The sequence below is a fragment of the Protopterus annectens genome, chromosome 9.part0 (genome assembly GCF_019279795.1).
Source record: "Protopterus annectens isolate FY-2018-M chromosome 9.part0, PAN1.0, whole genome shotgun sequence".
In the NCBI taxonomy this organism is placed as follows: domain Eukaryota; kingdom Metazoa; phylum Chordata; order Ceratodontiformes; family Protopteridae; genus Protopterus; species Protopterus annectens.
This window is the reverse complement of record NC_056743.1, coordinates 865010015-865023602: the sequence shown is the minus strand read 5'-3', so window position 1 is coordinate 865023602 and position 13588 is coordinate 865010015. Positions and strand designations below refer to the sequence as shown.

The following is a 13588-nucleotide window of genomic DNA, read 5'->3' as shown; positions in this document are numbered from 1 at the left end:
TGGAACATGATCTTGTTGTTAGGGTGCTAATGAGAGCACCAAGCGGTGTCATGGCTGCCTGGATGATGGTGCCACCCACACCAGACAATGTATGTCTGATTGAAGGGAATCTTGATGCAAAGCTGGTATGGAGGCAAAATGGCACAAAATAAAAGTATACTATTGTGCACTTAGGATTATATGCCCCCTTTATTATCCACAACTGATGTGTTCAAGAGAATAAACAAGCAAACAACCTGCTTAAATGTTTATTCCACTATGAATTTCTTTAACAACAGTAAAAACATTAAATACATTTCACTTTGAACTTCTGTAACAACAATTACAACTGCTTGGCATGAGTGAAAGGTGCTGGTTTCAGTTTTCACCCACATAAAACAGAAACATTGAAACATTCTAAAACAATAACCGTATTTTTAGTTGGAAGAGATTCACTGACTGGATTTTAAAGTGTTAAAAACTGAGGTTATCAATCTGTTCTGGCACCAACCTGACTTCAAGAATGGGTACAGGACAGTGAATGGGTCATCTGGGGGAAACAACATGGGCAATGCCAAATCTCCTGTTGTAGGGATGTGGGAGGGATAATTCACCTCTTGTGTGGAGACCATTTGCCATGTGGGTTGAAATCAAAAGCAGAATGGCAGCTGTCCAGTGCATGATGTACGTGACATTATTGGAAGTCACCCTGAAGATTAGGGATTGTGACTGGGCATGTGCAGTACAGACAGCTGCCGCTACTCAGTGGCTTGAGTCGTTGTTACCCAGACTCATAACTTGATTAGTCATTCAGGCTCTCTCCTCAAAGAAGTCAGGATGCCTGCCTAGTGAAGAGATTGTTTAAATACTATTCATTTATCAGAGGGGTAAGAGTAACCCTTCACTACTATAGGAAGGGAAATCAACAGTTCATTGTATGGTGAACAGACCCAGAATGACAAAATGCCCGACTTTCACAGAACTGTTACTTTTCCTTCCTGTACTAACAAAGGAAAGGTTGTGGTGCGGTAAGGATAAAGGCAGAAGTCAGCAGAGATTGGGTGAGGACTTGGCAGGGATTCAGTTTAATAAAAAAAAAAAACATAACATTTATCACAACGTTTAGTAGCCTCATAAATGATGCATTTTGGAGGGGGTAACAGCTGACTCAGCCCTTTATACAGGGACAGCAGGAGTCTTCCACCATCCCTCTGCAATTACTTTTATTGGGTGAGGTGGCAATTATATTTGAAAACAAAATAGCAGTATTACTTAAAGTTTTGGGGCCCATGCATTTTCAGCAAATCTCAGTATGCATAGTAAAGCATTTGAGGAATACACCATCAATAAATAATGGTTTGATCTATCTGTTCATCTGTCTGTCTATCTATCTCTCTATCTATCTATCCTTCATTGATGAATTAGTCTCACTAGGCTAGCAGTCTCTTTTTAGGAAAGACACACGATAGTACTTATATTAACTAGAGGAAATTTGGCCAAGGCATCAAGGAAATTCCCTTACTGTTTTTTGATAGTCGCTGTGGGAATTTTTACATCCACCTAAGCTACCATGGTTTGAAACTCACTGTGGCATTAAATTTGTGCACTAAGGCCACTAGGCAGAAAAAGCTAGAAATTAAGTTTAGTATAGCTGAGCTACCATCAGCTTAGTCATATGAGACTTCAGTTTAACACCTCATTCAATGTACATCCTATACAAAAGTGCAGCACTTCCTAAATGCTACACTGAAGTGTCAGTAATGGAAATGTTAAAGTATAACCATTCTGATGTCCAGTCTGGTTGCAAAGTTGGCAGTAATTAGTGATACTAATAAGTCAGCTGCTCAAAGGTCACCACTATAGAGAGCTTTAATATAAAACCTCATAAAATCCCATCTGCATTTCTTAAGGCATCCCTCTGTGAAAGATGGACTTGATCTATTGCAGATAGAGGAATGAGTGACCAATTCTGTGTTCTGCAAACTAAGAAACATGAGGCTCTGATTCACCGAAAGGCTTAGTTTTGAGGTTCACATTTTATTTCAGGTAAATAAGAACAAGATCTTCTGCCCCCCAGAAACAACAAATCATATCATGCAAAGTCTCTTAATGGTCAATTATTAAAAACATGTATAAGTCTACTGCTAATCAAGCCTACATACTTAAAAGATGCACATAACATTTAGAATTAGTAATGGGGCCTTATCATAGTCTTAAGAGTGGTTGTGTTGTGCATAAATTATTCAGCTTAAATAACCAGTGAAGCCAGACAATGCAGTCAACCCACTCAAGAACAGGAAGAGGAAAGATTATATTGTGAAAATCAAAAACACTTTGCATTGCACAAATGCACCTGAGTATTTGTTAAGTGCACATACAGATCACTTGATTTCTTGTGACCAAGAAAAAGGCATACTGAAGGAAGATCACAAGTCTTCTCAATCCAGGATGTGTTTCATGAATTTTTTGAAAAGAAACCATTAGTTATCCTCAACAATATTCTGTACATCACCACAGAGAAACTGAGAAGCTGGACATCATAGTATTAGTGGAGGAACAGAAGCTAATGAATCTACTTCTGCAAGTATCTTTGTGATGTGTCAAAGGACCTCCTGATCAGATACTATAACCATGCATCTCTATGTATAAAAGGATCAGACTTACTCCCCCCACCAATCACCAACCCTGGACTGTACATCTAAGGCAGTTGGATTTTTAATGAATAAAAAGGACTGGTGTGTGTTACTTAGAGCTGATGGGGAGACATACTGACATTTTTGTGTTGGGTTGTGAAAGGGATTCAGATGATGTAGGATCTTGTACTTCTGAAACTGGAAAGAACTACCTTTTAGAATCTGTCAGCAGCAACATTAATAGGCATGTTTCCCCCTAGTATGGGATACCCTGTGGACAGATGATGGCATCTGACCAGCTACCCTCAAGTTTGGCATTATGGCTATGTTCTTCCAGAAAAATCATTTCAAATTTGAGAAATAAGAATTCTAAATATTCTACTGTATTTTAGAAGTTGATCAGAAACTTCTAACTAAGCAAAACAAGAACTGTCAAGGATGTCCTCCACATCATAACATACTCATAACAGGTTAGAGATAAAGTGCAGATAAGATCGGAATCATTTAGCAACAGTCTTCTTAAAGGACTGTCTGGGAAGTCATGAATAGAGTATCTAGCACTTTCAAAAGTGAAAATCAATTAATGACAAGGCATGTATATGGTCATTCCAAACCACATAGATGAAGTTACAACCCCACTTCACATAAAGGATTAATTTTGAGGGAGTTTTTGTCTAATGAGATTTCACTTATATCTCCAATATTTTCTGATTATAATTGGAACTGGTAACCAAAAAGATAGGTGTAGCTATAGTTTGCAAATGCTTCTTACTGACAAAAAGAAAAATGTATGTCTCCTTTTCAGGAAGAGAGTGATATTAGGCCCAGAGCAAACAAAAATATTCTTGAAAATGGAGAAAATAAGAAATGTCATGGATGGCTTTTCCATTATCTCACTGAACTTCCAGCAGTTCTTTAGTGCCTGTTCCTCTGCTGTAACTAAAAATCCATATTGCACTTACCATCACAGTTCCTGTGAGGTTCTTCTGGAAAAGGCTGAAGAGCATGGTCATCTGTGATGCCCTTTAATGATCCATTACATTTAGAAGTTGTGCTAACATCTAAGTGACATTCTCAGTGACAATTTGCCAACAAGCTCTACTGCTTGTAGACTGTGACACTGTGTGCCACAGTCTGGTTTAGGAGAAACATCCCATATGAGCAATGTTATCACTAAAACCAAAATGCTAGAAGCCAGTGATGATAAATACTGGTGACTGTTGCTAAGAAATATACTACTAAATGACAGATGGCACCATATTGGACCAAATAAACAGTAACAAGTGGATACTAAGTCTGGTTAAAGGCTTATGCATTCCTAGCTACTCGTGGTAGGCATACAGAGGCAAAGTAGTCAGAGGTGTCAATCAGCTATCAGCCACTATTGTCAGTGAGCCCAGAGACCGCTTTATGAGTATCTGATCCCTGAAAGTAATTTGCTGGGGAGCACATAATGACACAGTGGCATTTAGTCAAAAGGCTAGATGTCAGTGGGCTACTTGTGATAAATAGCTCTTATTAACGTAAAGAATCAAAGAGGTCTGGACAGAGAAGAACCCAGCAAGAAATTAATGGAACAGCAGCCTGGATACCCATATTAAGAGGACACGTATTTAGCTTTGGTGAATGACAGGGAGAGGAACTCTGGGATTTAAAAAGGTTTCATGCATTTGGACAAAGGAACTGAGTTATGCACTAGGTAGTTCATGTCCATAATTACTGTTGACTTGCCATAAAGACGAAGCCTAAGTGGGAAAGTGAAATCCTCTATATGCACATCCCCACAAAATCCATTGCTGAGCTATTTTGCAAAGTCTTTTTTTTTAAATAAGCTTGCTGTGGACTAGCATTATGCAATGATCTTGTGTAATGTTTACAGTAAATTCACAAATAAGATATAGTTCACTTCCACATACTGATAAGCATTCTAACATTGAACATGCATTAGCAGTGTGCTTCGCTACCCATATACTCACTCACCCAAATAGGAAGTGACACACGTGTGTGCGTGTGTGCTTCTGTCCCCTAGTGGTGTGACTATTTGTTTTCTTAGCTGGAGGACTCTAGACTAGTGTTTTTTTTATTTTTTATCCTTGTTAGAAGTGGGAGAGACTTCTACTCTTGTCATTAGTACTGTAATGGCAATGGCTTAGAATTTTTTGTCCTAGAGTCTTGCCAGCTGGTCATTCTTTCTATGGGTAATCCAATTCTGCTACAGTGAAGTGATATAATTTCTAGCAATCCAAAGTGCTGAGTGCTTATGCAGAATAAAAGTCACTGAGTAATGCATGTATTTATAAGACTGCAAAGAAAGAAAGGGAAAGTGTCACTCAGAGCACTTTAATGTTACATGTTGAATTTCTTTCTTTTTCTGAGTTTTGTGATACTGACATTTTGATGTACTTTATGTGTTAACACAATCTGTGTCTGCTCTGGGAGAGCAGACAAGAGGAAAAAGTTTAGGGTAGCCACTTTCAGAACATGCAAAAAGTGGATCAAAGCCACGTTCCTTTGCTCCGTTAATTTCCCTGCCCATTCTGACCCTTGCCACTCACATTCTGTAATATGAATGCATTCATCTGCTAATCATTCTTGGAGGTGGATTGTCATTGGCTTTATTTTCACGCCACCCCAGACACGACTGCACTGCAGCAGAGCGGCGCTTGTAAAAAAAATAAAAAAATAAATAAAAATAAATAAACGAATAAAGATCTGGAGGCAGAGACTTTGCAAACCTTGGTATTTTGTTTTCTGTAATAAATAGAATATTCCAGAGTTTGTAAAGTCACTTACAGCTTACTGGATCAACACCCATTTTTTGCATTCCTAACACATGAGGTTTGGGAACAAACCAATTTCTCCAGGGACATCTTCGGGTGAAGGTCAGGTAGGAATAGTAATGGGTGGGGATGAAAGGGTTAAACTGGGAAAGTAGAAGGATGGGGAGAAAATGAGGGAAGTGCAAGGAGGGGCTTAAGTGCTTTTCTGTGATTGTAACTGGGTAAGGGATTAGTTTATGGCATGAACTTGCTACCCACCCTCTTTAAGGAACATTGAGGAGTGTGCTGTTAGTTTTATAGGTTTGGTGTTTAGTTAGAGGAGTGGGGCAGGCCTGTCCCTCTTCTGTTCCTCCTCAGGTGTTGGATGTTTAATTCAATGAGTTGGGGAATGAAAGTGAGACACTGTTTGATAAGTAAAAGTAAGCGAGTGGAGGTGAGGATGCTGCTTATTTGGTTATGGTGAGCATGGGTACGCTGACCTAGTAAATGGTTATATAGAAGTTCATGCTATGATCAATAAATTAAAATGTTGCTCAAATAAAGTTATGTTTGGTGTGGTGTGTTTATTGAAGGAGACCAGGACAATCATCGCTTGTTGATGGAAACACTTTTCTTTTAGCAGTTATAAGTGAAGGGAAATAATGGATGATGAAGGCATATATTTCAACACTTAAATAAGGAAGAAAGCTTTAAACAGGAGCATTGAATGGATTTTTAAAGAAACCATGACAAGCTGCCTGTTTTCCTTTAATAAATGATGGTGCGTGAACATGACAAAGAAATGACTAGAAGGCAATTCTACCCATGTTAATTCAAAAGCCTATTGACTGTGTGGGACATTCTTTAAAAAAAAAAGACACCTCAAAACCCCTTTGCTGGAGTTCCATCTTGTGGAAACATCCTTCTGAGGGAGCCAGAGTCAGAGATAATGCTGAAAATAAGTGTATAACATTTTTGCATATACTTCTTTTTTAAAATAGCCTGAGACTGTGCAGAGAATGAATTTATTCCCTAAGGAAAGAATCTTTTTTCTTTGTGTTAACTGTGGTGCTCCCATATTTTGATGATTGGGAAGTGATATTTTCCTGACAAGACTACTATACATGCTCCATTTCATTTCATTGAAGCTCTCTATTAACTGTCTTCTAGAAAGAACACAGAAGTGATATGCCTGCATGTTGTTGTTGTTTGTCTTTCGGCTTTTCCCAGTTAGGGGTCGCCACAGCGGAACTCTGGTCTGCTAATGATTGGCAGTTGGTTTTTATGGTGTCGAGTTGCCAGCCCGATGCCCAACCTTCAATGAAGGCATGCCCATTCAACGCATGTCTTTCGAACGCCCACTCAACCATGGGAAGGATATGCAGACTCCACACAGAAGGCACTCCCAACCCAAGCCGAGAATCGAACGGGAGAACCTCTTGCTGTGAGGCAACAATGCTACCGATATGCCTGCATGTAATGGAGTTAAAATAGTGAGACATTTGTTTCATATTTCAGGCAGAAAATGCCTTAAAGGAGGAATATGCAATTCACTATTTTTCAGAGCTAGATACCTCTTCCCAGATCAACAAAGTAACAGATAAATACTGAAACTAGTTAGTGTAGGAATATCAGATTCAGTCACACAATTGTTGCTACATAAATAATCATAAATAATCTCACATGCATACAAATCCTGCAATAGTTCAAAGAACATACTGTGTTACTTAGGTTTTAATGTTAAAGTATCATGGCATATTGTATGAAAATTGTAGAAGGGGTAACTGCAATAAAGTATCACTTCATTATCTGAGGAATTGGTGGGGGGTCAATGCAATACATTAATGATCTTCCCCAGAAATCTCCTTAAAGACTTCTTAGTTTAAATGGCTATTGTAAGACTGTCCCTAGATTCATATTGTGATGCTGCACCTCTGTGGGTCTCAGTGTGATAAACCTGACCATAACATGAAATAAACAAATACATTTAGCAGATCTCAATGGCTACTGAATTTACCCAGTTTAAACTTTTAATGTTCACTGAACAGAAATTCCAGCTGGAAGATGTACAATTATAAAGGCATTATACACAGCATAACAACTCACTGGTACAGTTCTAATTCATACAGTTACATAGTTACAATTACAGTCCAGTTACAAAATTCTGCTTACAAGCAAATATTTATAAATATCTTACAACATAATCTCTGTATTCCTTTCTAACGCTCAATGTTTCTTTTATATATCTATATATAGCTATATATATATTTTTTTTCTTAAAAGGCAGCATGAAAGTTCTGGGCCTCATTCATATAGACTTTAATAATATACTCTATAAAAATGTTAACACCAACAGTTAGATTCTTTAGGTAAGTTGTTCCTGCACCCTGATCTCTGCAGTTTTGTTATCCATCTCATTTCATAATCCATTACTATAGTATATTGGACCACTTTCAAATTAAAGCAGTCATTGCCACTTTCCCAAGTATTCAAAGTACTAAAGCTCTGTGACATTATTAGGGAGTCACTATAGGTAGAACAGAATATTAAAAAATTTAGAAATGTTTTTAACATTTAGACCAAAAAGAGATTTTATCATAAAAATGCCTGTCCCTGTGGTCTCAAAACTATTTCACTAATTAGCATGCAGTATGAAAATTCATTGGTTTGAAAACTTATTTAAAACAAGATATTTTCAGAACTGATTCTACAGAGAAACCAGTAATTACCTGCTGACTCCTAGCTAAGTGTGTTAGACTACAGCATTTTCACCAAAATGACTTGGGGATAAGAAAACAGCACAAACTAATGCCTTTAGCTGCATTCGTAGTGCTTTCAAATTTATAAATAGTATCAGGATATTATGGAAAACATCCCTCGGTAGGCACACAATAGTTTGAAAAAAGGAATAAAAGTAAGGCCACTTTCAAAAAAAAATTCTATGAAATTTTAAGAGATATGGGGGGGGGGGTACATGGAAATAACAGCTGGATGACTTTTTGTTCATTTCCTGTGGATTAATATGGTAGAAGCCCTTCTACTGTCCTACTTACTGTCTTTAGGAGTTTTTTGAGCACCAGTTACCAAAATGTACAAGAGATTTCTGTGAACTTGATTACATTTACCTTTCAAGCTACATGAGATCTCTCGTGATTTTAACAACATTTATCTTATAAACTGTGTTTGAAATAATCTGTTGGGAAAGTAACTGACAACAGCAGTTTATTAACTGGTGTCAGTTAGCTGGAAGAACATATTACAAGTGGCTACTTTTTTTTCTGATATATTTAATAGATTATTTTCAGTCACACAATTTTCTATTTTTGGTTCATGTGATGCTTAGGATACCAGTAGTCTGTGGCTGTCTAATCTCACTTTAGGTGCATGCATGGTATATTACGAATAAGTGATCTTACATGGTACACCAAGAGAAAGTGGACTGTGTTTCTATTGTACTGTATTGTATTGTCAATGTTTCTATTGTGTTACACTGTATTGTCAGTTTAAAAATATTACAGACCTTATAGAAGTTTTTGAAAATCACTTCAAAATATTATTTTTTGCAGAAAGTCACTAGATTTTAGTAGGAAATTTTAATAAACAAAGTGTGCATGTTTGTGTGTGTGTGTGTGTGTGTGTGTGTGTGTGTGTGTGTGTCTGAGTCTGTGTGGAAGCAATTCACAGAGAAAGAGAAAGAAAAACAGAGAGGTCATATGATGCAATGAACACCTCTATTTCACCACCAACATACTATGCTACCCTGCCTGGACAAAGGATTCTCAAAAATGGTACTGTTTTGAATAAAATAATGTCACAGGATGCTTAATTGTGCTACACCGTGTATATATATTTTTCTGTAGTATCCTCTAGCATGTAATGCCTAAAAAAATATGGAAAAACATACATTTATCACTTCCATTTTAATAAAAAAAGTCAATGATGGAAAATCCTTCTGGGGTGCTTCTGTAGTCCATGTAGTCTAAAGGGAAGAACATAAAGTGGTGTGATTTGGTGGAGAGATCAGCTCCACCGAAATTCATACATTTGGCTTGTCATCTTGGGCACATCATTAGACCATGAAGTCCTCCAATCCAGACTGCTGCAGAAATACGTAGGAGCAGGACATTTAAGGAAATGAAATGCCACAACTCAACTGGAATGTTTATGGCAACAAGAAATAAAGACACTATCTGAAGCAGAAGTGCATATTGCACCCAATATGTAACACTGTCACTGTGCATTACAATCTCATTAACTACATGCATTTTAAAGAAGAACAGGAAAGGTATTCTCCTGGCAGCCAAATACACCTGCACTATACAGACAGGGACCACATTTGTAAACAAGAACACTGTACCCAGAGGGCTACCCTGTATAATGACTTTAGAATACTGATATGTCATGCAAAGAATACATGATACCTTGTAGAATTATTCAGCTTTCAGTCAGTCTTCTGAAGACTATGGTATTGATACCTGTAATGCATTTATTCCTGTTAAAGAAGTCATCAATGGTAAGGTGTGCAGGTTACAAATACCTCACCATCCCTCTTTAACAACTACTACGTACCTTTTGCTCATCTATCCCATTATTCATCTGCTTTACTTGAGTACGAAAATGTTTAGACCCTGTTCTGTGCAAATTTATTCCACTTCTAAAAGCATATCCAACCAATTAATATTTATCAAATCAACTGATTGGCATGCTATCTTAGGCAATTCATTCAACATATTACCCTTTTTTCAACATGTGCAAAACAATCACCCTGAATAACATACACTTGTGATCAATATGCAATGCCAGGAATTGGGGATATTGGGTAAGACATGGGTTAAATTGCAAATAATCCTTAAAGCCTGAAGTTTTGATAATCAAAGAAAATAGATTTCATATGAGTATTGCCAATTCTACATAAAGAAAAGAAAAGTTAAATAAGCAACCATTGGCACAGTTCTGTTTGTGCCTTCCTTTCTTTACCATATATATGTCTTGTTGGCACTGCAATGGCTTGTTTGACGTTTTGTCTTTCCCTTATGCAGCCACCGGCCCATTGTGCACAGGGACCACACTTTAATACATCAGACCTCATTCATTTTTTCAGGGTGATGCACTGCTCTTTATATTTTCCCAGTAAGATGGTAGAGGGCCACAGTAAGTCTCACAAAGTGCATCACCACACATCAATGTCAAAGGTGCAACATCCATTTACTGTAAGGGTGCTTGCTATCAGTTTTCTTTCATTTAAGAAGTGCTTCAATATTACAAGAAAAAAATAAAATCATGAAAACACTATAGAAAGGCTTTTAAACTTGAACATGACCACAAAAATTACTACTTTACAGTGTCATCTTTCCCTGTACCCTGTGGAATCTATTGCTGCCTGATGCGCTGGTTTGACCAGTAGAAATAATAAGTACACAGGCTAGTTCAGCACTGTACATTCTCTGGGGTGAAGATGACTTGGGGGTCAGTGAAAGCATGAAGTGCTCAACTCAAATCAGTTACACAAGAGCTGTTCGTGAATCAGTCCGTCCTATGCTTTTGGTGCTGCTTCTTCTGCTGACGCTCGGGGTAATGATTGTGTTGTAACCATCCTGGGGACAGTCATGCTGTAGCAGTATACGTATACACTCCTGACTCCCAGCTTTTTTAGCATACACCAAAGCTGTGTGCCCATGGATGTCTCGAGCTTTCACATCGCTGCCATACTGTAGACAAGATAAAGAAAAGGCTCGAATGAATCGTTCACTTACCGATATTTAAAAGATACACGTCATCAGACATCTGCTTGCAGATTTTAGTACATATCTTGTTATTAAAATAATTAAGTTGGTAAATGGAATTACTAGAATAAATTACTAGATTAGTTTTTGGGCCCAAAGAATCATATCCCATGCAATATTTCTGACCAGTTACATCAGTCACATAGTATTTCTGCTGTCGATATGCAGCAAGGCACAATTGTTTGGAAAAAATGCTGTGTTGTTTTTATATATATATATATATATATATATATATATATATATATATATATATATATATATGTATGTATACACACACACACAGACACACACACACACAAATATATATATATATGCATATATATATATATATATATATATATATATATATATATATATATATATATATATAAATACACACACACCTCCCTACATACGCACTAAATTGTTAAGAATATGGTGAAAATTTTACAGTCATTGGTATTTAAAGCACAAATATTTCTGCTAGAGATGAAATAACTAATTTATTTCTACTGTAGCTCTGTAATACATTAATTCCTGTTAAATAAGTCATCAATATTAAGCTGTGGGGGATAAAAATACCTCACAATCCCTCTTTAACAAATGCTACAAACCTTTTCTCCTCTATCCCATTATTAGCTGAGTAAGAAAATGATTAGACTCTCCTCCTGATAGTAGACTCCCTGTTATCTGGCTTCCTTTTTAACCAACCTTCAGACTTCTGCTGTAGTCATAGCAACGGACAACAAAGAAGAACAAAACTTCTGCCTCTTCTGGGCACTTTGGAACATCTCAGCTTATTGTTTTAATCTTAAAATGTTAAAATATTGAAACAAAAATGAGCTTGCAGTTTTTATTTTACATACTGCAAGTTCATTTTTGTTTCAATATTTTAACATTTTAAGATTAAAACGATAAGCTGAGATGTTCTGAAATGCCAGGTTAAAACAAGACTGGATAAGAGGGTCTTACCTTTATTTAATGACTGTATTAGCTAATGCAACAACAAGTGATCGGTAGATTAAGTTGTGAGAAAAGGAGATACTGCCAGCCTAGCTAGCTGGAATTTTGTAAATAATTATATGTCATTGGTTAATATCAAAATGATTTATACAAGATGCTTGTGCTACAAATGTATTAGAATTGTATGTCATGTATAAATCAAACTGCTTGTACAGACGTGTGTCTGTTGAAAATATACTTGTAAAATGCTTGTGTTTAAAATGGATCTACAGTGTGCCCCACTGGAAGAAAACAGAAATGTACATGCACAATTGCAACTGTTTAAATGTATATATTTTAACAGTGGAAACTGGAATACAGGCGGTTGACTTCAGTCCAGCAAACTTCAAAACAATAATTGAAATTAAATCACTTTATGGCTAGGCCATAAAAGATGGTATATTTCAGTTTTCAATTCTGTAAGAGAAACAATGTCTGTACTAGGAAACTTTCTGCACTGTCTGTAGGGTGAATTAATTTCTAGTCTTGAAAGCATGAAGAAACAATTGTTTTATGACTAGCATCTGCCAGAGATCTGAGGAGAAGCCCTTGTCTGTATATTTTTACAGGTAGATGCTAAATACTGCCAGCTTCATGAATGGTTATTTTGCCTGGGAACTAGGGTCAGATGACAATAAGAAATGTCATTCTGCAAGCTATCCCAGCAGTAATATTTGAGATATTATTTTAATAAATATCTTAGTGAGCACAGCATTCTTTCTGTCTTGGACCTGACAAGACCCATTCACCACATCTGCTTTCCTCTATTAGTAAGTTCTTAGGTTATAGTAATTCTCTTAGATTCAGTCAGGAATATAGTGAAGCTTAGTTTAGATATTTTTCTTTATTTATTTGAGACTGTCCTGCAGTGTTGTTTTAAATATGCCCTGTAGTTTTGAACTCTGATGTCACTGTAAATATATATTTAGAAAAAAACAATAAATTTAAACAAGCACACCAAGGTACTAAAAAAATCACAAGTAAAAAGTCCAAGGTACCCAAAGAAGGGAAATCCCACCACGAAATGAATAAAAACAGTTTTATTCCAACAAACCAATTTGGCTCATTGGAATAAATCTGTTTTTATTCATTTTGTGGCTGGATTTCCCTTCTTTGGGTACCTTGGACCTTTTACTGAATATATAGTTTGTATTGTCTTGCTCTTTTATTATTTACTATTAAATATATTTAAACATTTAATTGTGGCTGATCTGTGTAGAGATATTTTAAGTTTTGAGAGTACTTGCATACTTTTTGGTGACACTGTGTGGGCCACTCCTAATAGTCTTGCTCTTGGTCAAACTACCATTTGCGTTAATATTAATATTACAAAGTAAGATTGGGCACCCTTTGTTAAGGGCCCTAAAGTAGCTGATAAGGAGTGACTGTTGGCAGTAATAACTACGTTATAGTTTGGTCAGAAGGGGGCATAGCTAGTAAACCTGTGCCAGCC

The 13588-nt window shown here is 36.7% G+C and overlaps 1 protein-coding gene across 2 annotated transcripts in view; it reads right to left on the bottom strand.

Annotated features, from left to right (window-relative positions):
- Window positions 1-7368: 7368 nt before the first annotated feature.
- Window positions 7369-13588, bottom strand: part of AGAP2 (ArfGAP with GTPase domain, ankyrin repeat and PH domain 2) — an 823589-nt gene continuing 817369 nt past the window's right edge. For both annotated transcript variants that reach the window (XM_044083585.1, XM_044083586.1), the window contains one exon: window positions 7369-11079. In XM_044083585.1, the coding sequence (XP_043939520.1) occupies window positions 10873-11079 (207 nt within the window). In that variant the 3' untranslated portion in view covers window positions 7369-10872. The remainder of the gene's footprint in view (window positions 11080-13588) is intronic.